Here is a 27,414-nt window from a genome sequence, read left to right as displayed (position 1 = left end):
ACAAATATACCACTCTGCTCATACAAATTTCTCAATTCCTCGGCATCTGTTGAATGAATGGGATTGAAGGTACACTTGTCAAGGTTCGTTTAACTTTTGTATGAACTAATACCCATTCACAACGCCACGCCTTGAAAAGCCAGCATACAAGTAAATTATGCGTCCACCTCCATGGTGCCAGCATCCGGTTGCTCGGTTTCCTCGTCTCCTTCGCGAGGACCGCTCTTATTGTGACGGCGTCTTCGTTTCGGCTTAGGTGCAGCCAAGTTATCCCCATCCGGTGTCTCCGAGACATCAACTGGCTCCCGCGGAGCATCAGCGGCCTGCTTTGGCGCGGATGATGGGCTCTTTTCATCGTTCCTCTTTTTTGGCTTCTTCATACTCAGCGGATTAGGAGCTTTGACCTTCTTGGGCCCACGCTTCTTCTTGTCCTCTGTGGCCGTACTGCTCTCGCCTTCCTGCCTCCGCTTCACCGGCGCAGATTTCTCATTCAACCCAGCACGGAACTTGCTGTTCTCCACACCCTCTCTCACCATATCGGACGGCGTGCTCATGGGCTCAAGAACCATAACTGACCGCTTGACATAGACAATGGGCACGCCGGGGATCGAGCGCGCACCAATGCGCAACGCCTTGGCACGGCGCATGGCCTGCTGTTCTTCACGTTCATCGTCGCGTTTCCGTTTCCGCTGCTGGAAGTCGTTTTGGGCGCTCTTCTTTTGGGTGGGCGCATCCGCCGTCGCGAGAATGTAATGTTCCTTGTTCTTCTTGGCATCTGGACTGGGGGATAGTAGTGAAAGAAGACAGTCTGCTTCGGGGATGGGCGAGGAATCCACGTTATGAGAGCAATGACGGAGCGGTAATATTGTCGGCGGAGGGAGGTGATGTGGACGATAGGGCTGGCTAGTTTTCGGATTGATTGGCTGCGAGGCCATGACGGCAGCGAGGGAACATTTGGTGAGTACTGTGAGCGGATGGGTCAGTGTCCTGCAGTAATTGCATGGTGGCGAGACGGAGACGAACGTGGCTTCACTTTGCCCTGGAGGGTTCGTTCAAGAGCCGGGATCAGATCCATCTTGAACGAGTCGACGGCTCGCAGGAAATTCGCATCCACTGGAGGGCAAGTCAGTACACGGAATGCAACCCGGTGAGCAGGAGGTGGACATACCCAAGACTTGGTATGGCTCGCGGAAACCGAAAGCAAGCTCATACTGATGCATCAGCTTACGATACTTCTTCGAACGCTTGGCCCTCATTGTGTATGTCTGGCAGAATCAAATTGTTGGTTGGCGGAAGGTTGACTTGCCCGAAACTTTTTTCTTGCAGATTTACTGCTGACTCTATGGGTTACCGCCTTGGGCACCGCTTTCCCAAGAAGGATACTAGATCTATAGAAGACAGAAAAGCGAGTAAAATGGACTGCTATGTGAGAAATACTAGATAATTATCATGATTATCTTGGTAAATTGCATTTATAAAAGCGTCTGGTTCCGTCTCCTTTCTCGACCTGAGTACATATCAAGCCTCTTGTATGTCTTCTAGCACGCTGCGATGAGAGCCAACTTCAAGCACCGTACCACAAGTGTGTGGGATCTCGACTTCAAGCTGTGTCATATTTGGCGCGAAGACTTTGCCTGGGAGATCTCAGATGGGCTCATCTCTCACATCGTATACTCGTTCTTTCAAAATGATCCATACTATCCGCGACCCGCGGACCAAGATCTATGGCAATCGTTCTCCGCAGCATACCGCCTGAAGGTAAATCAGATCCTTGCAGTACCTGGAAAGGACCAGAGGCCTGTGTGTTTACCGAGTATGCGTATAGTGCAGTGGCTGGAGTGGTCACGCTATTTGCAATTACCGCATGCACCACCGAAGTGGCCCGACGCACAACGGGAATGGCCGAAGTCTGCCCTCGGTTTCACAAAATAGGTGAAAGTAGCCATCGCTCGAATCCTTATTAATAAAGACTCGTGCAAGGAAGCATCATAGCATGCTCGGCAGGGAAGCACCAGACGACGACAGCCACGCGATTGGATGAGTAGAGCGTTGATGTACGATTGGCGCGACGTCGTCCGATACCGTTTCCCACTCTTGGAGTTTCTCGATGGTCGGTGTCCAGGAGTGTAGTTCGCGGTACACCGGACCGGGGGTCATGGCGGGGGACGCGACGAGTCACATGGAGCACGGGGCGACCATGTAGATTCAGGACATGGCACTGCAAATCGCTGAACGTAAACTGAGCAAGCTGTTGACCCTCCAAAGATCGAGGCTGGCGCGTACGCTCTGACCATCGAACCACCTGCTGCATAAACCAGGCAGCACGAGCCGCAGGGTGGGCCAAACGCGAATCTCTATGGAACTCCTCTAGCTTTGGGGTGATGCTCAGGAGACTCAACCGGCAAAACACCGCCCAGTCGATCCGGCCTGCTGACGCCTGAAGCTCGGCCGGCGGACCGTTCACCTTGAGTGCCAAGATTGGCTTTTTGTAGATGGGGTCGTGGATGCTCTGCTCAAAGGGTCCGTACCGTAGCTCGATCGTCATGATCCGCAACGGGGGAATATCATGGCTGATCCGGAATTTCGTGCCGTCCCCGGCGGCCATCGGGTCGCCAATCTCCCTCTGCAGCATGATAACTCGGAAGATGATCGGTAAAATCCGATAGCTCCAATGGATCCCAAAAGTGAAAGTGCCATAGGTATGTCTGTGATTGGCAATCACAGGTCCCAGCATGTCAAGTAGCCAGATACGCTTCGTTTCGTATAGCCGTCTGACTCTGCTAGGATGCGGATCCTCCTTGAGTTTAATGCTTCTGAATATCCCAAGTCCTGTTGCAAATATTGCTTCCAGAGAGCAAGACGGTTCATACACGCCCCGCCAAAGTTGAGAGTTTGCCAGGAGGCACGACAGCAACCCTGTAAGAACTCCAGGAGTTTGTTCAACCACAGGAGACAGAGCAGGAAAAGTAACAAAGTGTACACGATGCGTCCCGTTCTTATATCGTCTTTGTTTGCCCCTACGCAAACCGATCCCGCGCTGCTCCTGGGTCAAGCAGCGTATCGCCTGCCAGATTCCGTAATCGATCAGCCGAACATAGTCAGGGGACTGGTCGCTTGGTTCCTTGTAGGCTGTACTTGGGTGCTTCGAATTAACCATGAGCACCGGCACAGAACGGCTAGGAAGTAGTTAGTTGCAGAACAAGCAAAACCCAATAGGACATAGTACTTACCATCAGACGCCAGATCACCCCAGTCCCTTCCGGGATCCATCCGACTGTAGAACTGTCTTTGCGTAATGAAGCATTTCCGTCTGACAGAAGCAGTTCTTGGTATGGATAAAGCCTGATCACTGAGCAGAGGCAGTATAGATAGGTATCTTCGAAGCCGCTGGGGCGTATGATATTGTCGCTCGGTTCCATGATTGGCTGTTGAAAGTTTGTATCGCCAGAACGAGTTCTCCAATGTACCTCTCGAAGGTCGCTTCCTAGATCACTCCAGGCGCTGGCCGTAGAGTTGACGCGGGGTGTTTTGACTCATCTTGAAAAGCAAAGTGTCGCTGATGAGTCTCGAGGGACTTGGGGAGCACACCAACATTTGCGTCGAACCCCGAACGGTCTCTCTAATTCATTTGAGTGGATAGACTGCGGTAATAGCGAGGTCCCGACGTCGTCGTGGCGGAAGAGAAATAAGAGAAAAGTGAAGTGGGAGGTAATCTTGCGATGAGCTTCCTCGAGATGCTTCGCAGTGCGAGCGGTGATCGATGGCCAAGTGAAGTGAGATGATCATCAGCAGCGGAAACAGCTGAGGTCACGACAGCCTCACAGTAACCCCTCAGGATATAGTGAGAGGCCACTGCCACCCGATTTGACGGCGGCACGCAGTGGCCTGGTCGTAGGTAGAGTACGAGGCCAGCGAGAGCGCGAGGTGAGAGATGTTATGACTTCCTCATGAGCAAGCGTGACCTTTGCAAGTGGGGGGTTATATGCTGAAGAACCTGAACCCGTGGCTGGTCAGGGTCAGAGGTGAACAATAAGAGTGGAGGGTCTCAGTGCTGGTGCCATGGATATCTCAGATGCCTCATGGTGATGACAGTAATCCAAGAAGTGAAAGGTGGAAGGACAGAGTAAGGAAGCAGATATATAGAGGAGGGAAAATATATGGGGGAGAGGAAAGTTGAGAGGAGGGGTTTTATATAGACCGGTGAATTGAGAGTTGCCTGCTTGTTGAGATCGGAGAATTCCATTCATTTTTTGGTTGCTTTGCTCAATAGACAATCTGACTAGATATTCTGATTCACAAAGGGGGTATATGTTTGGTAGCTGCCGGTTCATGCCTTCGTATACTTCAGGCCTGCTCGTGTTTGTAGAGATTTCTTTCCATCTGGTTCTTTCTCTGTCCGCCATGGATGGAGCGGAGGCCTGTCTGTAGTGTAGCATCCACATCTGAGATGGGACGCGGGTCCACCAAAGGATTGCGGCTTACACGTCTCGCTAGCTGACTGGAATATGTAGGGGTAGGATCATTCAGTCCCTTGTATGTATGTTGATGCCAATATTCGCGGAAGGAGAAGCGTCACCCAGCTCGCTTTTTACACGCTGCCACCACGACACTGATATCATCCATTTTCCCTACCCAGAATGCATCAGTATAGACCCCCAGACCCCAAAAAGAAAAGAAGAACATACCTCCTTCAATAGCCAACCCCTCGTCCACAGCCTTCTCCATATACGGACTCTCCGCGAACGGATCCTGTGCCACGTTCAACGCCGCATTGAGCAATTCCCTCGCCACGAAGACCAAGCGATGATCTGAGAGTTCCGGCGAATGCGACATCTCAGCGTCCTTTTGATCTTTGCCCTCATGCGCTTGCTGCCATTTCGCAATGCTCTCAAGAGTAGTACTGAGAACCTCGTGTTCCCACAGATTATCCATAACGCCGTCCGACAGTGCGAGGACAAGATCATCCTCCTGCAGCGGCACCGTGGACAGGACTGCGTCTTTGCGCGGCGTGTCGATGCTATTCGTGCCCAGCTGCATGGGGCAGTCGAACCAGTGCCATTGCTCTGCGGTGCGGAAGAGGACTTTCTCCTCGCTCGGCCGGATGACGAGGATCTTGCAGTCGCCCAGATTCGTCACGTATAGTAATGGGTGAGGGATACCATCGTCGGAATCGCAAGTCCAGTGTAGCAGGGCTGTTGCGGAGGTGGTTGTTCCGAACCACTCGGTTGGCGAGCTCGTCGCGCGGATGGTTTCTTCATAGGCGCGCTGGAGGTATGAGATTGGGTCGGGTGTGGGTGTGGTGGAGTCGTCTAGTTGTTCGATCTCCAGAGCCCAGAAGTGTAGGAGGAGTCTGGACCAGAGGCTTCGGAAGGTGTCAGTCCATCACACACCAGATCAAAGAGAGTGAAAAGAAGAAGCAACTCACGCAGCATGGCCATGCGGCCTCGTCGCCCAAGCACCAACCCCATCATCAACCGCGATACAATTCTCCGCGACCAGCACGGCATCGTCCCCATTATTCAAGCCGCGAACCCGCTCGCCCGCGACGGATAATCTCTTATCCTGGCTGAGCGAGTGGGTAGTCAGGGGATCGGAGAAGGATGATGACGGCGGAGACAGGAACGGTGGGGGGAAGGGTCTGGGCGGTCGTTTGGCACATAACGCATAGCCCGTTTCGAAGCGGAAGGGACTGGGCTGTTTGGTCTTGTTGTGGTCGGGGTCCGGTCCGGGGGTGGTGATGCCGTAGGAGGGCCACACGCTGGCTGTCCGGTAGGATCGTCTGTAGGTAGAAATAGTCCTCGACAGAACCCCCGTCCACCGGCGTCGCGTGAGACACGACATGCCTGGAGGTGACCCGTCAAGGGGGGGATGGGTTGGACATATCTGAAATCAAATCCCGGGGAAAGATGAGGTTGTAACAGTGAGCGAGTGGCCACGGACTTACTCACCGGGAGGCCGATCAAGGAGTTGGTTATCACTGGTCTGCGTCGCCGAAGCATATGCAATTCATTCTAACTCATGCTAATTGTCATCATTCCACGTCGTAATGCCCATTTTTCTCGTTCCAAATCCCAGTACTCCTTCCTCCTCCATAAACGCCGTTGAATTCTGAATAAATCCCCCTAAAAAAATGCCGACAGGGCAGCGGCGGTGCGCTCCTGGTGGACTTCCAGATCGAACATCTCCAACACCACGCCCAGCTTCGTGATCATGTCTTCATCCGTCGCGTCCCGCCGGGTCATGGCCAGTTCTTCGAAGCAGCTGCGCGCCAGGCCGTTCATGCGATTGATGAAATTCGAAGACCCGGGCCCCGTGCGGCCCTTGGCCAGCAGCATGCGCAGCTGCCGCTCCGCGCAGGGGCACGGGCGCTCGACATCCATGGTGCAATCGTGCGCGCACGAACAGACCGACGAGCAAATGCATTTGTGCTCCTGCACCAGATGCAAGAGGTTGAACTGGGAGTCGGCGAGACGTTCGTCCCCGATCGACTTGCCCTCGAGCTTGGCCAGTGTCGCCAGACGGTGATCTTGGATGATCTCCTTCTCCCACGCCACGGGGTCGATGGTCTTCGGGTCGGTGAAAGGCAGGTCATGGTACGACCGGTCCACGTCGGGCATGCGCTTCGGGATCGCGGTGAGGTACTTCTCCGACAGGATCGTGATGATCTCCGGAGGCGTGTCGCAGAAGAACGGCGTGAGGAACTCCCACTTCTTGCAAAAGTCCGACGAGCGCTCCGAGACAATGCTGAGCGCATAGCGTCGATATCCCAACAGATCGTCGGTCGCGAAACCCTTGGCAGCTTCCTTCGCGGTGACGTGGTTGATATAGTCCTCCTGATGCTGCATGACCACACCCTGCTGGAGTGCCTCGCAGATACCATCGCCGTCGAGGGCGTCTTTGCACACCAAGAAAATGCGATACAGATGATCGGCATCGGGCAAGATGAACTGCTGACGAATGTGTCGGGGACGCACGTCGATGTTGAAGCACGAGCAGAGCTCGATGTTGGCCATCTCCAGCACGACCCGCGCGTACAGGGAGTAGTACAGGTTCTCGGTGGTATGGATCAAGAGAGCCAGTGACTGCGTACGGATCTCTGCCTCGGTGCGATCAATCCAGGACATGAGGCTGTTCTCGGAAACGTCCAGCTGGGGTGGACGTGCTGGTCAGCTTTGCTGCGGCAAGGTTTTGTTGTATACTTACCTCCACGCCGTAGCTCAGGAACACCACCTGAAGAAGCTTTGCCATTGCATACAGCTTGATCAAAATGTTCAGAACGTTGCCAAAGTGAATCGAGAGCTGCGTGTCACCCAGGTCGTCCAGGGACAACACCCGCGGCGAGGTCGAGGGAGTCGAGGGAATGACCCATTCGTCAGAGCTGACCCGGTATGGGCGAGAGGGGCGTTGGCTGAGAGCCATCTGGCCATGCAGCAGCTTGTCAATAATTTGGAAAATGACAAGGGAAAAGGAAATGGGAAAACGGGTGAAATGGCTCACCACGTAGCCGTCAGAGCTGGAGCTTTGTGTCTGGTGGGAGGAGCGAGTCTTCTGCAAGGCCAAAGACAGCGACTTTTCCTCTTCCTCGATAAGGGACTCCGAGTAACGATAGAATCCATCCTTCTGGTCCTCCATGGGACCGTCGCCAACTTCGGAAGCCATGTTGTGCAAGTCGTCGCTTGCCTTCGAGCTGGCACGACGATGCCCACGTTTGAGATGAAGCTTGGCGATAGCAAGGTGCCAGCGATGGATCTTGCGTGGAGGTGAGCGGTTCATCGTGAGTGCAGTTGGGTGGATGAATCAATGCGTGTGAATCAAGTAGTAATGTTTGGAGACCGGAGGCAACAACGGAGACCGGAGAAGATAGAAGAAGAAGCTCCCAAATAGGAAGGCATACCATACAACACAACACAGCACATTACCACCACCAATCACGGGGCCTAGAACAAACAACCCAACAATAAGAAAATGCATTTCAGTTCTGCTAATCACATAATTCTCGCTAATCTTCTAGGCCTGCACCCGGAAAGTACGCCCACTGGCAGTCTTACGCTCACGGTCCTCGTTCTCCGGCCGGGCTCGGTTGAGCACTGTCATATATCAGCACCTGACAACAACACAAAGGAAGGGACACGTACCTTGGAGGAAATCTGCTGTCCTCTTGCGCATGCGGGTGTGGATGTATGCCTTGGAGGCCTTGATATGGTAGTGGAAGTAATCGCGGAAAGTCTGGATGTGGGAGATGCTCTCGTAGCGACGCTGGGGAGTCAAGTGGCGCGGGAAAAGGACTGGGGGTCTTGGTCAGTAGGGCATGGCAAGCTGCTTCTGGGTTAACTCACCAAATGTAACATAGCTCATTGCACCCTCGCCGGCCTTGGTCAACCCCGGAACTCCCTGGAGCTCCAGTGGAGGGTCACTGCGGAAGAGCACTTGCGGGGCGTTCTGAAGCGTCAAGACCCGTCGTCGGGCGTCGACGAATTCCTAGACATGGTCAATCAACAGGGCACCACAAAAAGACCCGATTCCAACGCACCTGCAGGAACACCTTGCCGAAAATCCGGTCCGTCTCCTCCCGGAAGACCGTGCTGAAGATGACCGTCACGCGGTCCGAGTTGGCCTTGATGTAAATGGCCTCCTCCTCCCGGTAATGAATCGCCATAACCTGGCCGCCCTCTTGCAGGCCCTGTGGTGCCGACTCGGATGTATACTGTGACGCCTCCTCCGCCAGCTTGGTGAACTCGTCGAATGCGCGCTCGAACGGAGCGGCCATGGCGTTTCGTTTCAAGAGAGCAAGCTTCATGACCAGGTCATCGCGGGCCTCCTGCTCGGCGGGCAGGTTGTCGAGGTCGACCTGCACGGAGAAGTCGTAGCCCGGCTCCGGGTTGACAATGTAAGGGCCGTATTCCCGCTCCAGCACGTCCTGGGCGCCATACTGGACCAACTCCTTGAAACACTTGACGTTGATGGAAATGAGGATCTTTGATTTGGACTCTGGGGTAGAAAGATGGAAGGTCACTCCGTCAAAATCAGACACCACTTGATCGATCGAGACCGGGGTAGCTCTGTGGTGGGTGGTTTATGTTAGCTGCCTGTTGATGCTGATGAGGGGGGATGGCCCTCTAAGCGAGACGGAGGGAGAGATCGAGAGGGGGCAATTGTACCCAGAGAAACGTTCAGTCAAGAGCGACTGAATCAGCGCATTCTGATAGTCCAGGAGAAGCATGGCTGCGAGGGATTGGGTCGAGGGAATAACGATGTCGAGGTGAAGAGGCCATCGTCATTGGACGGTGGGGAAAGGCGGCGGGCGGTGTCGCTGTCGGCGCCCGTATTAATTTTTGCCTATCGATAGCCATCCATTATTTGCTCTTCCTTAAAATTTTCCTCAGCGCCCACGATGGTGAAATCGTACCTGTAAGTACCCTCGCTGCGGTTTTGACTGGTCGCATACTTATCCAACACAGAAAATTCGAGCACTCGAATACCTTCGGGCTCGTCGCTTCGGCTTCCTCCAATGCGATTTGGGCCAAGGACGAGCAGACCGCTGCGGGTGCCACGCGCCAGACCGGTGCCGGACGGGCCATTGTCGGCGCAGGGGAACAAGTCTTGTGCTGGGATGTCAAAAAGGGCGAGCTGCTCGGCAGATGGCGCGATGCAGCATGCAAGGCCCAAGTGACGGTGGTCACGCAGAGCAAGACCGATGAGGACATCTTCGCAGTCGGGTAAGTCTTTGGTGGTGACGGTCACACATCCATTGTTCTAACACATTCCAGGTACGAAGATGGCAGTATTCGCATCTGGGACTCGAGAACCGGCTCAATCATCATCTCCTTCAACGGGCACAAGTCCGCCGTCACCCAATTGGCCTTTGACAACGCAGGTGTGCGCCTCGCCAGTGGCGCGAGAGATACGGATATTATCTTATGGGACTTGATCACGGAGGTCGGACTGTTCAGGTTGCGCGGGCATACAGACCAGATCACCTCGCTTCATTTCCTGTTTCCGTCGCCAGACCTGCTCAATGCCGCCGGGATGAGCGACCACTCGGGCTTTTTGTTGACCACCGGCAAGGACTCGCTGATTAAGGTCTGGGATTTGGCGTCACAACACTGTATCGAAACACATGTGGCGCAAAACAATGGTGAATGCTGGAGCCTGGGTCTCTCGCCTGATCAGGGCGGGTGTATCACTGCTGGAAATGACGGAGAGCTCAGGGTCTGGTCAATTGATGAGAGCGCCTTGATTGAAATCTCAAAAGAAAAAGTTGGCGCGGAAGGCCGCCGGATCCTGACGGACAGGGGGACTTTCTACCGACACGGCAAGGATCGCACAATCGGCATCCGATTCCACCCTCGATCAGACTACGTTGCCTTCCATGGGTCTGAGAAAGCGGTCGAGATCTGGCGCATTCGGTCACAAACAGAGGTGCAAAAGAGCCTGGCTCGGAAACGGAAGAGGAGAAAGGAGAAGGAGGCTCAGCAGTCCGAAGCAGGGTCCAAAGCCGACGACAAACCCGAGGATGCCTCTTCGGCGCCTGTTACGGAAGTGTTCGTTTCCCATGTTATCGTTCGGACTGGGGGCAAGGTTCGTTCCTTTGACTGGATGACTACCAAGTCAAGTGGACTCAACATTCTGGCTGCCACGACGAACAACCAGCTAGAGTCGTACAGTATAGTGGCGGCGAACAAGAAGAGCAAAGATAGCGAAGACTCAGACTACAACCGCAATCTGGCCGTGGATATCCCGGGCCACCGAACAGACATTCGCTCCATCGCATTGAGCTCCGACGACCGAATGCTTGCGTCTGCATCGAATGGCGGTCTTAAAATCTGGAATGTTCGCACAGAGAGCTGTCTACGGACGCTGGAATGCGGCTTTTCCCTCTGCTCAGCGTTTCTGCCGGGTGACAAGATTGTGGTTGTTGGAAACAAGAACGGAGAGCTCGAGGTGTTCGACATTGCATCCTCGACCCTGCTGGATACCATCAAGGCCCACGATGGCCCTGTCTGGTCACTTCATGTCCATCCCGATGGCAAATCCATGGTCAGCGGAAGCGCGGACAAGACCGCCAAATTCTGGGAGTTCCAGGTCGTCCAGGAAGAAATCCCCGGTACCAAACGCACAACGCCACGCCTGAAGCTAGTCCACACCAGAACCTTGAAGGTCACGGATGATATCCTCAGTCTTCGCTTCTCGCCGGATGCGCGCCTGCTGGCTGTTTCATTGCTGGACAACACGGTCAAGGTGTTCTTTACGGATTCGTTGAAATTGTTCCTCAATCTCTACGGCCACAAGCTTCCCGTCCTGAGCATGGACATCTCTTATGACAGCAAGTTGATTGTCACCTGTTCAGCGGATAAGATGGTCCGCCTATGGGGACTGGACTTTGGAGACTGCCACAAGGCCCTTTTGGCGCACGAGGACAGCATCATGGCCGTGGCATTCGTTCCCAACAACAAAGAAGGGAATGGACACAACTTCTTCAGTGCCAGCAAGGACCGCGTCATCAAGTACTGGGACGGGGACAAGTTCGAGCAGATTCAGCGGCTGACCGGACACTTTGGAGAGATCTGGGCGCTCGCGATGAGCCATTCTGGCGAATTCATCGTCAGTGCCAGTCACGACAAGAGTATCCGCATCTGGCAACAGACTGATGAGCCGCTCTTCCTCGAGGAAGAGCGCGAGAAAGAAGAGGAGGAGGCCTACGATGCCACCCTCACGGCGTCTCTGGAACAAGACGAAGAGGGCGAGGACGGTGAGAAAGCCGAAGCAGTGGATGCGGGCAAACAGACGACTGGCACACTCATGGCCGGAGAAAAGATCATGGAGGCCCTGGATATCGGCATCGAGGATCTCGAGGCCATGCGTGAATGGCGCCAGATTAAAGCCGCCAACCCCAACGCCGCAGCCGCACCCCCCGACCGAAACCCGCTCTACCTAGCGCTAGGCAACGTCTCTGCCGAGCAACACGTCCTGAACGTGGTCCAGAAAATCCCAGCGGCAGCATTGCAGGACGCGCTGTTGGTGCTGCCCTTCTCCAAACTAGCCGCCCTCTTCACCTTCCTCAACCTCTGGGCCGAGCGCGAATGGAACATCCCGCTAACCTGCCGCGTGCTCTTCTTCATGCTGAAGACCCACCACCGCCAGATCGTCTCCAGCAAGATGATGCGACCCATGCTCGACGATATCCGGAAGACCCTGCGGAGGGTTCTGGCACGGCAAAAGGATGAAATGGGCTTTAATCTGTCCGCCCTGCAGTTTATTGGTGTTCAAATCCGTGAGCAGAGCAGCAAGGACTACGTTGATGAGGATACTTGGGAGGAGCAGCAGGCGCAGAAGGGGTCTGGCAAGAAACGCCAGTTTGTCAGTGTGGCCTGAGCTGGGTTTGTGTATGAGCATTGTGGATTGGCGTTTATTATCATTATTTCGATTTGGTGCCATAAAAAGTTCGATATCCTTGGGAGTGGAAAATAGCAAGGAATGTATTATAATCAAGAAAGTTCAATTCCTTTTTATGATGAATCGAGTAGACAGTCTATATCGTAACTTCGTTCCACGATGTCCCGACGAACCCAAACACCCTCTATTCCATCCAACCCACACTCCCAATAATACTATTCGTCGAAAACTTCAATTCAAAACCTAAGCACAAAGCAATGTTAGCCATCAGATCAACAGCCCATAACGCGTGTGCCCATCATCCTCTCCACAGCCGTTTCAATCGGCCGCCCCAGAGGGAAAAAATCCAAAACAAAAAGTCCCAAAACTCCAATCAGCAGAACCGTTATAAGCATCGACGACAAACGAACAGCCCTTTATAAAGGAGAAGCTCAATCTGCCATACCTCTTCCGGCTCTTCCTAAATAAACCGGTTCTTGAAAAGATCTCATCATGCTGGAGTTTTGGGGCTTGGATTTTTTGGAGGGATGCATGGGAAAGGAAATAGGAAGAGGGGGGTTTGGTCACCTACCTATTTTTTATTAGTTATGGTCATGGTGTGTGATCATTGGAGCTGGTGGTTGTGAGTCGAGAGATGTTGGAAGAAGAGAAGTGTGGGAGGTGGAGGAAGAATTGGCAGGGAAAAGAAGAAAATGCTCAATGATCACGTGACGCTTTACTATAGACTCCCCATCTACCTACATTACCCACAAGAAACCTCCAGGGCTTGAACATGTTGAAAAACAGTGTACCGGTATAGAATACCTAGCTAGATTATATTCTTAAATAGGCCTTGTATTGTGTAATATTCATTCCATTTCATCATAACAGTCATAACAATGATCAAGTCAAGAAGACTCCTTCATTTTCCCACAAGAAGAGCATGTCCACCACTGACTCTCCATGAAAGCGCCACAGGATGCACAGAGCCAGCCCAGCGGCCGCTTATTGACATTCTGATCCAAGGATGCAAGGGAATGTGTGGCACGGCTGCGGTTCTTGAATGCAAATGTATCTCTCGGCTTGTCCTCTTCTTCTTCTAATGGTCTTTTGTTTGTACTTCGTGGTTCGGGACGAACATTCGCTGTTGGCGCTAGAGCCTGTCCGGCGGTAGACTTTGTGTTGGAAGGGGCTGGTCTCTCCTCTGCACAGGCGTCACAACACAGGAAATTAGACGGGTTTTGTAGAGTGCATGTTGGACAGGTCCACGGTGTGTCGTAGGAGCTGTTGTCGGCTGTGAGGTCCAGGACTTCGGGGCTCTCCGCCGGTCCAGCAGCGGGCGTTGTGCTGCCATCACTTTCCGGTAGTGGATGAGGAGAAGATCTCGTGCGCGGACCAGCCGGATTCTCCTGGCTCGGAGGGACATAGCCCTCGCCATATTTCTCCTTCTCCTCTTCCTGGATCAATTCAATAAAAGCCTGCAAAATAGCTTGCTCATTCGCATCGTCCTCTTCCGCCTTCGTCCTGAACCCATTCCTCGAAGCCTCCTCAGCCAGCTCCGTGCTCCGGTCCGTCCCAGACGCACACCCCTGCGTCACTTCGACGCGCCGCTGCGCTGCATCCGCTCTGATCTTGCGCATGTCCGTGCCCCGCAGCACCGGCGCGCCCCCGAGTCTCCGCCCCGAGTTCTTGAATAGAACGCGGCGTTGCTCTGCAGTCGCACGGGCGCGTCGTCGAGCTTCGTCTAGCGGGATCCTGTTTCCGCCGAGCCGCTTGCCTTCCGAGAGGAAGCCTTCACCCGTGTACCCCTTGAAAACAAGCTCCTCGTGCTCGTCGCGGAGCTGATTCCACAGTGCATGGAAATCCCGGTTATGGGGACCGTGGACAATATGACAGAGTCTAAGTAATCCTCATCAGCGACGAACAGAACTAACTCCCAGATTTGATCTGGGACGACGTAATGTCTAGTTACTCACTCGTGCAGCATGGTATCCACGACCTGCTCCAGAGGCAGGAACTGGCGCTGATCAGAGGCATACCGTAGTCTCAGGCAGATCTTCTGCCCAGAGTTGACGTTCAGCCCGAGCAAATTCGACTGGCGCGGGTAGAACTCGCAGAGCGCGCTGACGCGCCAGGAGCGTTGTCGCATTATCGGCTTCACCAGGGAGGCGATCTTGCGGAGCATCAGCAGGGCCTCTGATTCGCGCGGCCGCTGCTTTTCATGCCGGTACTCGGAGATGAGGGCGTCTAGTTCCCGCATTTTCTTGTTTTCTTGTTTTTATTTTTTATGTACGGTCCGATGTGGACTGGCTGGAAAAGAGAGATGCCGTGATGGACAGACACTACTGTCGGAGTTAGGGCGTCATTCTCCAAAATGAGAGTGTGTGGTCGAGCCAGTTCCCCATAAAGTCATGAGGGAGGAAGATGGGTGCTTGCAGCAACCAGAGTCGGGATTCTTCTGGAACCTCGGAGTGTTGACTGAAAGACATTGATAATCAACGATATTGACGGCCTGGGAACGCAGGTGTCTATTGGTCACGTGCTGTACGCGGAATTGGCAACCTGGGCATCTATCTTGCTATTGGGTTTTTAAAGTTGGTGAAGAGGGATGGAGAGGTCCAAAAGAAAAACAACTAATCAGATATGCTAATATCAATATTTTAATTTCGGGATTGGTGCGTGTTGCCTTGTGAATACCTGATACTCTCCGCCAAAATATATATAGTTCTGTCATCACTTTTATTTGAACCCTTTCGCCAATACGACAACTTTGGTTAGCGACAAACAATGTGAATCCTGAGCTGTCAGCTGTCAACCATAAATGACCCTAGATCTTGAAATTAGAAACCCGCCTCATGCTCTCAGATCTCGTGTCGTTGCTGATACATAAGCACTCTAGGTTAAGGCAATTCGTTCCAATATTATTTAGCTCGTGTAGTCGCGTCTTCCTCCTACGTAGTCAACCGACTCCATTTTTTATATCTCTGCTCTATACGCTTAATGATGCGTACCTATTTATATCCCGCTCACCCCATAATGCAGGTTTTCCGTCACCACGATTACATAGTCGATCTGGTCCATAGATCACCACACCACGTGACTGACATCATTAACGAACCTTTGCCGCAGTCCATCCTCCTCCCCGCTTCAACTAACACGCCGCGATGACTAGCGATGACCAGTTCTTCTTCGATTACGTGAGAACCTCTCCCTTACCAACAGTCCTGGTAGTTTGCTGACAAGTATCTGCTAAAGCTCGCGTCCATACCGCATGACGTAAGGCGATACTCGCACCAAGTCGCCGACTCGATCGACAGACAGGTCGACCATGCCGCGCAGGTGATGCGCGATACCCTGGCGCAACAGACATGGCTGCCGCAGACGATCCGTCCGCCCGCTCGCTCGTGCCAGCGCGCCCCGCCACAGGGCCTCACCGACCGAGTCCAAAACTGGGTAGCTCGGAACCGTGCTTGGACTGCTGCTCTCATCGCGTTTGTTGGGACGGGGTGTGTTTTGTTCTATGGGAATAAGAAGTTGAATGGGAAGAGGAGGAAGGCGAGAAAGGCGGCGAATGGGGCGAGGAAGGAAATCGTTGGTATGTTGTGAGAAGGAGACATCGGTTCTTATAGCTGTGCGCTGACTGACAACCCATTCAGTCGTTGCTGGCTCGCCGCATGAGCCCATGACTCGAGCTATTGCTGTCGATCTCGAACGCCGAGGATATATCGTGTATGTGACGGTGTCGTCCGCGGAAGAAGAGCATATCGTGCAGGTTGAGCACCGAAATGATATCAAGCCTCTTTGGCTGGATCTTACAACTGTAAGTGGATGGACGTGCTCCACAGCAGAGCTAGAAGCTAATTGTATGAGCAGACATCCTCGTCGCCATCGGAAGTCCATCCCTCGCTACATGAGATTCACTCCTTGCTCACACAGCCCCAATCTCCATTACCTGGTGTGCCGCCGCATACCTGCCAACTGAGCGGTGTGATCATCATCCCGTCGCCCAACTACTCCGCTGGACCGGTTGCGACAATCCCACCATCCTCCTGGGCCGACACGGTCAATACTCGTCTCCTCTCACCCATTCTCACCACACAGGTATTCCTGCCCCTCCTCACCCTCCGCAACAACAGCAGTACCGTCATCATCGCCTACCCATCCATCTCCTCCTCCCTATCCGCACCCTTCGCAGGACCAGAAGTCGCCACGACGCGGGCCATCTCCGGCTTCGCGGCATCCCTGCGCCAGGAACTCCATCTCCTCGAGCAGGGCAACGTCGACGTCGTCGAGCTGCGTCTCGGCAATATCGATCTCGGTCCGGCATACCGGAACGCGCAGAACCAGATCGCCGGAACAGAGGTCTTGGCCTGGAGCGCGCAGCAGCGCGCCTTGTATGGCTTGCAGTACCTGTCCAGCGTCGAGCAACGACCCGTCGCATCGGCCGGACCGAGCACGGTGCGCGGGTCCCCTGCGCGGAACCTTCATCATGCCGTGCTGGATGCCCTGGAGCCGGCGTCACGGGGGTTCTTCGGATCGCGCAAGAATCCGGTCATCTACGTGGGTCGTGGAGCCCGGTCATACAGCGTGATCGGTGCCTGGGTGCCCGCTGGCCTGGTGGGTTTGATGCTGGGTTACCGCAGCGGGCATGGCGTGACCTCCCACAGCCCGAGCGGCAGTGGCAGCGAGACCAGCTGGGACAGGGTCTGATTGTGACCGGAACTGGCCTTTTTGAATACTCCCTTTCCTTTTTGGGGGCAAAAAAAGAAAAGATATATTTATTAGTATTTGGACTCTCCTCGCTCTTCGCCGAACTGGCTATTAACGAATTAAATTATGAATTCCTCATATGTCAAACCATCTATTTTTAGACAGAAGTCTTCGTCTCAAACTCCCCCCCATCCGACACCTGCTGCATCCCAGCAACATGAAGATTATTCCTATCTAGCCCGGTATCAAACCGCGACCGCTTAATCCCGTCACGCGTAAGCCACACACGCAACCGAATCGCCAACCACGAGAGCACGAAAATAACCAGGATCGCCGCCAGAATCCCGAAGCAATAACCCGTCACTGTGCCGCTCTTCTGGCCGTGGGATCCGGGATCCAGGAACGAGTATGTGTAGAAGCCCTCGGTGGAGTACGTAATATATGCGACGCAGAGATAGAATAGGAGAATAAGGATTAGAAAGGGGATGAAGATCCAGGGATGTGGTGCTGTGGCGGGGAGGATAATTTCGAGGATGGCGTAGAGGGAGTTGAGGCCGTGTTGGGAGATCTTTTTTTTTTGGGATAGGGGGTTAGCATGCATTCCAAGGGAGAATTCAGTATTCCGCGGCTCTGCTCTGCTCTTCCTAAGGCTGAGACAGACCGAGTGACCTGACAGAAGGGAAAGAATGTGGATCATACATTCGACCAAGCCCCAAAAATCTCCGCAAACCACGGCGGCTTGAACAAGATGCCCCAATACACAATCGTCACGAGAAACGGATACGTCGTTATCGTCGCGTACAGCAGCGCATGCAGCGCGCGCAAGGCCCTCGGCCAGCGATCCAGTAGCACCGAGCGGCCCGTCCTTGCATAGAGTGCGGTGTGGAGGGTCGCGAAAACAAAGTAAAAGCCCAGTCCCCAGAAGGTCAGCCAGGTGAAGTAGCTGAAGGACTGGCCAATGGCATCGCGGTCACCGCGGGAGCCGTCATACGCCCAGATTGTGATGATGGTCGCGAAGATGTACAGAGCGATCAGGCCGCGTAGGCACGCGAGGATCGGCGGCGGGAGGAGCCACGAGGTTTCGTAGCGGTGTTGCTGGTCATCGTACGAGGGAACTCCGAAGAGAGTCGCTGGGGGGATGCGGCGCATTGTGAGGGGATTGCGGAGGGGGTGGTGAAGGGGAGGGAGAGAGAGAGGGTTGGGTTGCTTTCTACGATCATCTAGTTGCTGTTCTCGGCGTGAAGTGAGTCGGTGCTGGCGAGGTAGTATTGTACGGACTGGATCTAGGGCTCGGTTCCGTTGTATGACCCGTGTGCTCCACCCGCGTCCCTCTTGGGAGTTGACCTATGGAAATCCAATTCGATCAAAGGACCATTATTATGACAGAACGAATCATAATGATCATCATCATACCACACACAGAATACTAACCCGAGCATGATGTGATTCTAAAGGAAAGAAGAATAATCACTCGAGGATTCTATGTGGCCGATGGATACCCACTTCGCCCGTGTAATGTGGGGGAGACAGGGGTCATTCTAGAAGAACAAATGCTAGTGCTGGATGGCGTCAGTCCAAATAGGCGGTGGTCTTGGCTGCCCCTGAGCCGTAGTTCAGCAGCCCGAGTGCACCTGGAGCTCTGTGTTGTGACGGCTGCATTGGGATCGTCAGGGCTGCCCACCTGTCTTTCTGGGTCCAACTCTCTTTCTCTCTGCCTCTCTCTCCCTCTCCCCTTTCATCGTTTATCTTTCTCTTCCCACCACCACCATCCATGCTGTGACTGTCTTTGTTGTCTCCTACCCTGGCCTTTTCGGGCTGTCACTCCTTTCACCACGGCCACCCCACCCGCCCTCCCGCCCGTCAGATAACCCCCCCTTGCCACGTCTTTGGTCAACAAACAAACCACTTTGAACTAGCCAACTGCGCCTCTGTCCGATAATTCTATTTATATCGATGCTCTGACGCTGTCCCTCTGATCTCCACTGCCCCCTTCGCCAGAATGGCGTCGCGAGAAAATATGAGCGACTATCGCTCCAACTCTCACGATGCCTTGCGCAACGGCATGCCCTCCCCTCGAATGGAACATTTTGCCGGCGCTGTCCCTCCGGCGCTGTCGCCGCTTGACGCGCTCGCCGCCCAGGGTCGATTTCTCGCCAAACAGCTCGATGAGTCGCGCCAAAAGGACCGGCGCATGAGCCGACTGCCGCCCTCCAGCGTGGCGCGATCGCTGTCACAACCCCGACCGGGCTTTTTTCGATCGCCCTCGTCGAATGATTCGTCTCGCGGTGATGGCCTCACTCGCCAGCCGACCCAGAAGGGCCTGCCGGAGCTCGAGGAGCCCAAGTACCGCCCCGTGTCGGAACATCCCCGGTTTAGTTCGGTCTCTCATGCCGACTCCGAGGCGGGCTATACCGATGCCAGCTATCGGGACAGCTACCGTGATAGTTATCGCGACAACGATGCCACGCCCCGTACGACGATGCTTCGTGGGGCTATGGAAGACTATGCCATGCCGCGCGCGGAGTCTCCAGAAGAGGACCTGTCGCTGACGGAAGGACAGGAGGTTGCTCCAGTGGGTATGGCGTATCCGTTGCGGCAGCCCTCGACGGACTCTACACAGTCAAGGCTTCATATTCCACGGACACTGGCACCACCCCCCGCGTCGCCGTACTCAAGACCCTCGAGTAGTGCCCGGGTGACGCATGAGAGCTCCGATGACGACTACAGCAGCTCCAATGCCGGATCGACCTTCTCCAAACCGCGAAAGCTTTCGTCTGGAAGCACTGCGTCGATGCCGTACTCGCCCATGTCAACATTCCCCACGCGGCCGCACCCTCGCTCACCGTCGCTGAGCTCAGAGACCTCCACCACCGGCCCCAATCACCTGCCGCGGCCCTCGTTCAATTTCTCCCGCCCGCTGAGCCGGTCGAGCATCAACTTGTCGGGCCCGATTGCTCCCGAGCCTACCTCAGCACCTCAGGCAAACCACATGCACCGTCCCAGCAAACCGACTCCGATCTCTGTGCCTCTGGCTACCGAAGACATTGCCAGAGACCAGCTGGCCGAACAGGACCCGAGTTCCGCTGCGGCCTCGTATACCTATTCCAAATATTCGCTTCCCCGGGGGCGAATGGTCTCGAGAAACTCGGTGGTCTTCGCGGGACTCCAAACACCGCATTTCGAGTGGCAGGAGCCACTATTTGAGAACTCGCCGCCTCCCCGTCACTCCGAAGAGCCCATGCGGGCTCGCACCCCGTCTTCTTCCCCGGGCCCTCCATTCGCGGAGTCGCCCAAGGCTCACTCAATGCACGAGGTACCCGCTACCGTGCCTCAACGAGTTGCACCCCAGCGAACTGTGCCTGCTCCTACTCCTGCTCCTGTTCCGGCTGCGGACCCACCCCGTCCCTCCGCGGAGACTTCTAGGTCTAACCCGCAACCGCAACAGAGTAACGACAAGGATGAGACCGCTTCGTCGGTAGGCTCGGCTAGCACGGTGCGCCCTCAAACCGCTCGCACCACTCAGTCGTCGGTTGTTGCCCTCTCGGCGGATGACCATGTCGCCAAGGGGATCGAATGTCACGAGAAGGGCTCGTTGAACGAGTCCACGTATCACCTGCGGATTGCCGCAAAGCAAAACCACCCCACGGGCATGCTACTATATGCACTTGCTCTCCGTCATGGATGGGGCATGCGCCCCAACCAGACCGAGGGCGTGCGCTGGTTACGCAAGGCGGTGGACTCGGTGGGATTGGAGATGCTGGAAAACCCCGATGCGCCGGGCGCGGGCCACGCAAAGCAGTTGCAGAAGGCGTACCGGGCGCAGTTCGCATTGAGTATCTACGAGTTGGGCGTTAGCCACCTGAACGGGTGGGGTATCGAGCAGGACAAAGCGTTGGCTTTGCGATGCTTCGAGATTGCCTCGCAATGGGGTGATGCTGACGCCATGGCGGAGGCAGGCTTCTGTTACGCAGACGGTGTCGGATGCAAGAAGGACCTGAAAAAGGCCGCAAGGTACTATCGGCAGGCCGAGACCAAGGGTATGAACATGGTTGGAAACAGCTGGTACGTTGATTTACTTTTCTTGTGTGTTGCTATCCCGGAAGCTCATGACGTGTCTGCAGGATCTACAAGGACAAATATATGGGCAACGAAGAGCCCAACACCCGTTCCCGTGGGCGTCACGCCAACGAGGAGAAGAATAAGCCGCGGAGTAAATCGCGGACTCGCAGCATCTTCCAGCGGAAGAAGTCAACTGTGCCCGAGGCATAGACTTGAGTTGAGCTGTATTTCAATTCCCCTCATCCACCCACCACCCATCGTCGATCAGCATTTCGTTGGAACCACGACGCGACTTTGTTTGCAGCGTTCTGAGCCGAACTTTTCTTTGCTTCTGGCCATATCCCAGCCAGGACATTATGGCTTTCTTTGCATATTTTCCCTCTTCACTCATCACTTATCCTTTTTTTGTTCAAGCCGCCTGGGCAGCTTCTTTTCGAGCATGTTGGACGACCACCCACCCGTCCATCTGCGTCGACGCGCATAATGCTTTTCTTCTTCTTCGTGGATACCCTTTTTCATTTTCTCTTCGTTTCACATTTTCTGGTTACACTCTTTGCGAGGCAGTCAGTCAGTCCCATTGACCGACCCGCATTATTTCCCGTGGTCTTCTTTAACCGTCCCTAATTGTTCCTTGTTCGTTTTTACCTTCTGGACATTTTCTTCCAACTCCCCTGCCTGTTACTTATACCAATATTTCGGCCAATCGCTTACCCGCTAAGCGACGCATGCACGCGATTAGTTTTCGCGATGAACTCATGACAGAAATTCGACGGTGTGTTTGTTTGTATTCGTGTTGACCTTTTTGTTCTTTTCGCCTCTGTACTACAAGTTAGTGGTGATGATACGCACTATTGCCGTCTCCCAACTAATGTGTAATTCCCCTTGGATCTAATGGAGGGAAGAGCGGACGAGGATGGAAGGGTGGATGGAAGCAGGGAAGAAAGAAAGGCGTTGAAGGTCGCCTAATATATTATTTCCTCTTCCTGTGTACCTTTTTTGTCTGACCGGGTCCGGACATATCGCCCTTGGTTTTTCTGGACTCGTGTCTAGTGCCGGATCGGAATAAACTCCATGTCTGTCTCAACCCCGGAGAATTGGCCCAAGATGTTCTAGATCCACTCCTACGGGCGGTTTGGAGTGCGCCACCAACCTGGGTCGGTCCTCCACGGGGCATGGTACACTTGTTAGGAGATTCGCTTCTCCCCCTTTCCGACTCCTAGTAGTGTGCGGCTGGGCGCGGGATCCGCAGAATTAATCGTCTCGTCGTGTCCGGCCTTGGCCAGCGCCTCTTTCTGCGACTAGTTTCACCGTGGTTCGGCCAATAGGATACTACACAGTAGGTGCTAGGCGACCAACGGATAACTTGGGTGGCCGGTGGAACAGTATGTGCTGTAGTAGCTAGCGGAAACACCCCTTGACTGAGTTCCTACTGACCGAGTGAGTTGGCAAAGGTTACACAGCACGCTGCACCAGGCAAGAACCGCCAGATAAAAAGGGTAGGTAGGACGGCGACCACGCCCCGCTGTTTATTGCTCAAAGACCTGCATCCGGTCTAGTCTGTAGTTGAATCTTTCAGGATAGCAGTGTCAGCTTCAGATTATGCATTTCTGTCTCAGCGTTGAGGATACTGTGCCTCGGCTGGTCGAGTATTTCCGCTTGTGCTCGTGCTTGCGCAGGCAGACAGACAGGCTCACTCGACAATCGAACGATGGGGGGATCGCGGGATTTCTCACTTAATCTGAAACACTAAATACTTTTTCGGTGCAGATGATCGGCCTTTGCGGATGGATTATTATTAGTACGTAGTGATTAGTCGCTGTCAGTTCTCTTTTGTTTCCCCCGCAAAGAAGGAAAAAGGGTCCTGACCTAGACTCAGTTAGTTCATCACTCCGGACTACTACATACTTGTGCTCCCTCCCTTCCCCCCCACCCACCCACTCCTTTCCTTTTGGCGAAAAAGGTACATTCAGCCACAATAATATATGCAACCTGTCGCTTATTTTTTGGCGGTTCTGCATGACATGTGACACTGGTTCTTCTCTGGAACTTGGAATTCATGTCCGGACTGGTTGGCCCTAAGCTGGAACCGTCCAGACAGGAGGAGTCAGTCACTAAGACCGCCACTGCCTGCTTGTCATAGCAAAAACTAAAAAAGTAAAAAGGATCGGGCGTAAATGTCATTTTCCACGTTTATTTTATTAAATCTAAATGCAACCCTCCCTCCTTGGACCTGACTCAGTCCCCGGATTTCGTGTCTGCTTCCTTTCTGTCGCTCGTTTGTATTCACTGTTCATTCCTTCATCTCTTTGCCGTAGGACGGACGGGTTCCTCTTTCTCTCTTCTCGTATTATTGTTGCAGTTTACTGTCGGACAGGTAGGTACAGAGTGCTTCACTAACCCGTTCTCCGCCTTTGTGCTTATATCTTTAAGCTGACCAGGCCTTTCATTACAGGCAGGTTCAAAGCATAATCGAGGGAAAGCTTGACAGCATGTCCACCAAGAACGCCTCAGTCGAGGCTCGCGACGTGTCCGCCGCGCCAACAAAGCGCAGCTTTGGCTCGCGAGCTAAAACTCATTACAAGAGGTGGTGGTGGGTGCATCTGATTGTCATCATCATCGTGCTGCTGGTTGTCCTATTGCCCGTGTAAGTTTGAATCCCAAAGCATCCAAAGCCTCACTTCACAGTGGATGAATATTAACCTCCACACAGCGTCTACGTCGCCTACCCCAAAATCGCCCAGACGGACGTCAACGAATCCACCCTGAAAATCACGCGCATGGACATCAGCGATCCCACACCCGACTCCATCCACCTCGCCCAAACACAGGTCCTCGGCTCGCACAGCACGTTCCATCCGCAGATCTTCGCTTTCAGCGCTAGCGTCTCCCTCCTCGGCGCGGCGGCTCCCTTCGCCTCTGTGCAGGTACCAGCGGTGCAATCGAAAAACGGGGCTGCGATTGATATTTCGCAGACGTTGAGCCTGACCGATACCACTGCATTTGGCGATTATGCGAAGGCGGTTATGTTGAATGAGGAGGTTGGGCTGAATATCTATGGCAAGCCTGTTTTGCAGGAGGGTGCGTTGCCGAAGACAACGATTACGTATAACAAGACTGTTACTATGAAGGGTGAGTCTTGTGTTTATTTGCTATGCAGCGGGGAATGGAATGGCGTGGAGCTGACGAATTGATATAGGATTGAATAAGCTCAAGGGCTTCAACGTCACCGAGTTCAGTATCTTGGGCACGCAACCTGATGGAACTAATATGAATGGAACGGTGCTGATTCCCAATCCGTCTGTCATGACTATCGCGATGGTATGTCCCCCCTTCCTTTCCTGGAGTCAATTCTCTGTCTCTATATAATATGCAGCAATACTCACTCAAATGACAGGGCAACCTAACCCTCGACCTCTCCGTCGCCGGTCAACCAATGGGCCAGTCCTACCTGAAGAACCTCGTCCTGAAACCAGGCAACAATTCCGTCCCCATGACCTCGAAAGTCAACGACGCTGCCATCTTCAAGTTGCTAGAGAGTGATACCAAGAAGTACGGGAGTGGGATCATTCCCTTTGATATCACGGGGAACTCGAGCGTCTATAACGGTCAGAACCTGCCTTATTTCACCGCAGCGCTGGCGGCGAATAAGTTGACGGTCGAGTTGAATGTTGGTGCGGCGCTTGGGCTGCACTCGAGCACGTAGAGCAGGTAGTGATTGGGATGGTTTGGTTTGTGTCTAGGATATCTCGATTTGTATGTTTTTGTGTTGGGAGTGTGCACATGATGGGGTTGTTTGAGGATTTTGGTTTTTGTTGCATGACATCTGGCTGTGTGTCTTATGTGTACTTAATGTCAATACCCATTTCTTGAATTGTACTATGTGAGTCTTGAGGAATGTCGTTCTGATATAAAGTTACTTGATATCTGGGATATAACTGCCCAGTATATTCATGGGTGGATAGTATCAAGTCCAAGGGATCACCGAAGCTACCAAACGAACCATTGTATTCTCGATATATTTCTCGAATTGTTTTTCATATATCCAATACGATCAACCTTTTGCTTCAACTGTCACCCCATGGAATCATCACTGGATTAACTAGGTATCTGTGGTCATAACCAACTCCTGCGTGCGAACTGCCCTGGACCCTTCCTATAAGTCTCCGATCTTCTCCCTTTGACATTCTTCGGCGTAATTAAAACTAATCCATGGGCAACTAAATACCGATCCTAAAGCTTGTAGCGTGTCCGAGGAAGATTATCGTAATATGGAACCACGATCAAATCAGGATCCTCCGTCATTCCAACCATCGCGGTAGTAACAGGATGAACCGGCTTTCGATCCACAATGAGATTGATACAGCTTGGTCCGTTCATAGCTTGAAAGCTGCTAACAGTGCTCTGGATGTCAGATAGACTCGAGACTTTCGCAGCGGCATTCTGTAACCCCTTGGCAACGACATCGTACTCGGTTCTAGAGCTCAGTGAGCTAATGGGCCTTGCTGGGTTCTTGGTTCCATAGACTAGATCCTGTCCATTGGAACTCATTCCCCAGCTGGAGTTGTTCACGATGACGGTCATGATGTTGAGATTGAGTCTTTTGTAGGTGTCCAGCTCCATCAAGTGAAAACCTGCAGACCCGTCTCCCTGGATATTGACGACTTTTCGATCAGGAGCTGCAACGGCACAGCCTAATGAGTAACCGAAGCCAGTACCCAGAAAGCCTAGATAGCCAGTTGCTGTCATCATAGCGCTGGGCTGGCAGTGCATGGCGAGATTGGCGGCCCAGGCCCCAGCCTCGCCCCCGTCCAGAACCACAATGCTCCCCGGCTCAACAGCGGAGAAGACATGTTTCACTGCATGGTACGGATGGAGAAGCCCAGAGGCCGAAGTCTTGGGCTCCTTTTCGTAAGGAAGTGCCAGAGTCGCTAGACCAAGTACGGTTTGAACCCATTGCTTGTCTACTGCACTTGCACTTTGACGGGCGCTTGAGACCTTCAGCTTCATCGCTGTCACAAAGGCATCCGCATCGGAAACAATTCCTAGATCAACTGGAAGTGTGCGGCCAATTTCTCCTCCGTCGCAGTCCACTTGAACCAATGCACAGTCTAGGGGCGGAATGATAGCACCACCCCGGCCACCGAGAAACATGCCTGTGCGTGCACCAAGAAGAAGAATAAGATCTGGTCGAGGGAGACCGAGAAGTGGCAGCTTAGCCAGTTCTCCGGCTGTGCCTCGAGATAGCATGGGAGACTTCTCGGTGAACAATGCGAACTTGGAGGTGTTAAATATGGGCACGACGCATGTCTCAGCAAGCTGCACCAGATTTTTCCGTGCCTGGAATTTATAAGTAAAGAAATGAGCCCAGAGAAAAGCGGTCGTACCGAAGGAGATTTGGTGCCAGTTCCAGTAATAATTACGGGTCGTTTGGCACGAGCAAGCAGTTGAGCAACCGCGCTGACTGCGTCTGCATGAGGCCAAGGAGGAAACGAGGGGGGCGAAGCGATTGACCCCCAAGATATGAGCTTGGGATGTATAGGTGAGAATAGTATATCAATGGGAAAGTCAAGCAAGACGGGGCCTAGAGCAAAGCTAGATTAATAGAGGAAATAGTAGAGTAACGATGTCACCTACCAGGAGGTCCCGATTGCGCGACTCGAACGGCATGCGACAGAATTCTCGGACACTCTTCTGGAGTTACAACCCGATGTGCAAATTTTGTGATCGGTTGGGCCGCAACGACTTGGTCGATAGAGCCCTGCAGTGAATTATTCTCGGTGTCTCATGTCTCGAGTTGGTGGCGAGGAAGTAATGCAGAGGATGGGACTCCGATCACCATAGGCTGTAGCAAGACCAGCCAGCCCGTTGGAAAAGCTGCTCATTCGTTAAATGACTGCCTAGAAGAATTAAGGGAATACACTCACCCACTGTTAGCAGTCACAAAGCACACTCCCAGCTTGTTACTGATTCGGGAGTATCCTTCGGCGGCCTGGACAGCGGCAGTTTCATGCCTAGTGTCCACGAGGCGGATACCCATGGACTCGCAGCCCATAAAGAAAGAGTCAAGATGGCCGCCATGAAGACCAAAAGCAACCTCCACGCCTATATGTTTGAGTGACTGGGCAAGCAAATCGCCTCCCGTTAATTCACGGTTGTCCGGGTACTGAAGCCGAAAGCCAGCCATGGTGATTTGCTAGATGCCGTAAGCTTGGTAGCAAGATGATGGTTTTGTGTTCTTTCATAAATGTTGAAGGGAGGGGGCCTTATGACAAG

The 27,414-nt window shown here is 53.5% G+C and overlaps 13 protein-coding genes across 13 annotated transcripts; 4 read left to right on the top strand and 9 right to left on the bottom strand.

Annotated features, from left to right (window-relative positions):
- Positions 1-155: 155 nt before the first annotated feature.
- On the bottom strand, positions 156-1,256 carry PFLUO_LOCUS639 (uncharacterized protein; the record flags this gene model as incomplete). Its single annotated transcript, XM_073783966.1, has 3 exons — positions 156-775; positions 1,024-1,113; positions 1,169-1,256. The coding sequence occupies 3 exons, from the start codon at positions 1,254-1,256 to the stop codon at positions 156-158; spliced, it is 798 nt and encodes a 265-aa protein (XP_073634736.1).
- Positions 1,257-1,960: 704 nt separating this feature from the next.
- PFLUO_LOCUS638 (uncharacterized protein) lies at positions 1,961-2,632 on the bottom strand (the record flags this gene model as incomplete). Its single annotated transcript, XM_073783955.1, has 1 exon — positions 1,961-2,632. The coding sequence occupies one exon, from the start codon at positions 2,630-2,632 to the stop codon at positions 1,961-1,963; it is 672 nt and encodes a 223-aa protein (XP_073634735.1).
- Positions 2,633-3,149: 517 nt separating this feature from the next.
- Positions 3,150-3,419, bottom strand: PFLUO_LOCUS637 (uncharacterized protein; the record flags this gene model as incomplete). Its single annotated transcript, XM_073783944.1, has 2 exons — positions 3,150-3,176; positions 3,231-3,419. 2 exons carry the CDS (start codon positions 3,417-3,419, stop codon positions 3,150-3,152), a joined length of 216 nt encoding a protein of 71 aa, XP_073634734.1.
- A 1,153-nt stretch (positions 3,420-4,572) lies between these two features.
- Positions 4,573-5,841, bottom strand: PFLUO_LOCUS636 (uncharacterized protein; the record flags this gene model as incomplete). The annotated part of the gene is made up of 3 exons (XM_073783933.1): positions 4,573-4,628; positions 4,686-5,350; positions 5,426-5,841. 3 exons carry the CDS (start codon positions 5,839-5,841, stop codon positions 4,573-4,575), a joined length of 1,137 nt encoding a protein of 378 aa, XP_073634733.1.
- Positions 5,842-6,122: 281 nt separating this feature from the next.
- On the bottom strand, positions 6,123-7,773 carry PFLUO_LOCUS635 (uncharacterized protein; the record flags this gene model as incomplete). The annotated part of the gene is made up of 2 exons (XM_073783922.1): positions 6,123-7,148; positions 7,204-7,773. 2 exons carry the CDS (start codon positions 7,771-7,773, stop codon positions 6,123-6,125), a joined length of 1,596 nt encoding a protein of 531 aa, XP_073634732.1.
- A 234-nt stretch (positions 7,774-8,007) lies between these two features.
- PFLUO_LOCUS634 (Arp complex subunit) lies at positions 8,008-9,220 on the bottom strand (the record flags this gene model as incomplete). The annotated part of the gene is made up of 5 exons (XM_073783911.1): positions 8,008-8,087; positions 8,136-8,285; positions 8,337-8,478; positions 8,531-9,059; positions 9,159-9,220. The coding sequence occupies 5 exons, from the start codon at positions 9,218-9,220 to the stop codon at positions 8,008-8,010; spliced, it is 963 nt and encodes a 320-aa protein (XP_073634731.1).
- A 171-nt stretch (positions 9,221-9,391) lies between these two features.
- On the top strand, positions 9,392-12,372 carry PFLUO_LOCUS633 (beta transducin; the record flags this gene model as incomplete). Its single annotated transcript, XM_073783900.1, has 3 exons — positions 9,392-9,408; positions 9,459-9,716; positions 9,768-12,372. 3 exons carry the CDS (start codon positions 9,392-9,394, stop codon positions 12,370-12,372), a joined length of 2,880 nt encoding a protein of 959 aa, XP_073634730.1.
- Positions 12,373-13,280: 908 nt separating this feature from the next.
- Positions 13,281-14,632, bottom strand: PFLUO_LOCUS632 (uncharacterized protein; the record flags this gene model as incomplete). The annotated part of the gene is made up of 2 exons (XM_073783889.1): positions 13,281-14,271; positions 14,349-14,632. 2 exons carry the CDS (start codon positions 14,630-14,632, stop codon positions 13,281-13,283), a joined length of 1,275 nt encoding a protein of 424 aa, XP_073634729.1.
- A 904-nt stretch (positions 14,633-15,536) lies between these two features.
- Positions 15,537-17,082, top strand: PFLUO_LOCUS631 (uncharacterized protein; the record flags this gene model as incomplete). Its single annotated transcript, XM_073783877.1, has 4 exons — positions 15,537-15,569; positions 15,628-15,967; positions 16,029-16,192; positions 16,246-17,082. The coding sequence occupies 4 exons, from the start codon at positions 15,537-15,539 to the stop codon at positions 17,080-17,082; spliced, it is 1,374 nt and encodes a 457-aa protein (XP_073634728.1).
- A 157-nt stretch (positions 17,083-17,239) lies between these two features.
- Positions 17,240-18,231, bottom strand: PFLUO_LOCUS630 (uncharacterized protein; the record flags this gene model as incomplete). Its single annotated transcript, XM_073783866.1, has 2 exons — positions 17,240-17,650; positions 17,782-18,231. 2 exons carry the CDS (start codon positions 18,229-18,231, stop codon positions 17,240-17,242), a joined length of 861 nt encoding a protein of 286 aa, XP_073634727.1.
- An 850-nt stretch (positions 18,232-19,081) lies between these two features.
- On the top strand, positions 19,082-21,351 carry PFLUO_LOCUS629 (uncharacterized protein; the record flags this gene model as incomplete). Its single annotated transcript, XM_073783855.1, has 2 exons — positions 19,082-21,144; positions 21,204-21,351. 2 exons carry the CDS (start codon positions 19,082-19,084, stop codon positions 21,349-21,351), a joined length of 2,211 nt encoding a protein of 736 aa, XP_073634726.1.
- Positions 21,352-23,630: 2,279 nt separating this feature from the next.
- On the top strand, positions 23,631-24,844 carry PFLUO_LOCUS628 (uncharacterized protein; the record flags this gene model as incomplete). Its single annotated transcript, XM_073783844.1, has 4 exons — positions 23,631-23,785; positions 23,852-24,270; positions 24,338-24,459; positions 24,536-24,844. 4 exons carry the CDS (start codon positions 23,631-23,633, stop codon positions 24,842-24,844), a joined length of 1,005 nt encoding a protein of 334 aa, XP_073634725.1.
- A 527-nt stretch (positions 24,845-25,371) lies between these two features.
- Positions 25,372-27,325, bottom strand: PFLUO_LOCUS627 (uncharacterized protein; the record flags this gene model as incomplete). Its single annotated transcript, XM_073783833.1, has 3 exons — positions 25,372-26,478; positions 26,526-26,598; positions 27,066-27,325. The coding sequence occupies 3 exons, from the start codon at positions 27,323-27,325 to the stop codon at positions 25,372-25,374; spliced, it is 1,440 nt and encodes a 479-aa protein (XP_073634724.1).
- Positions 27,326-27,414: the final 89 nt, after the last annotated feature.

The sequence above is a fragment of the Penicillium psychrofluorescens genome (assembly GCF_964197705.1).
Source record: "Penicillium psychrofluorescens genome assembly, chromosome: 1".
Classification (NCBI taxonomy): domain Eukaryota; kingdom Fungi; phylum Ascomycota; class Eurotiomycetes; order Eurotiales; family Aspergillaceae; genus Penicillium; species Penicillium psychrofluorescens.
This window is presented reverse-complemented; position numbering and strand designations above follow the sequence as displayed.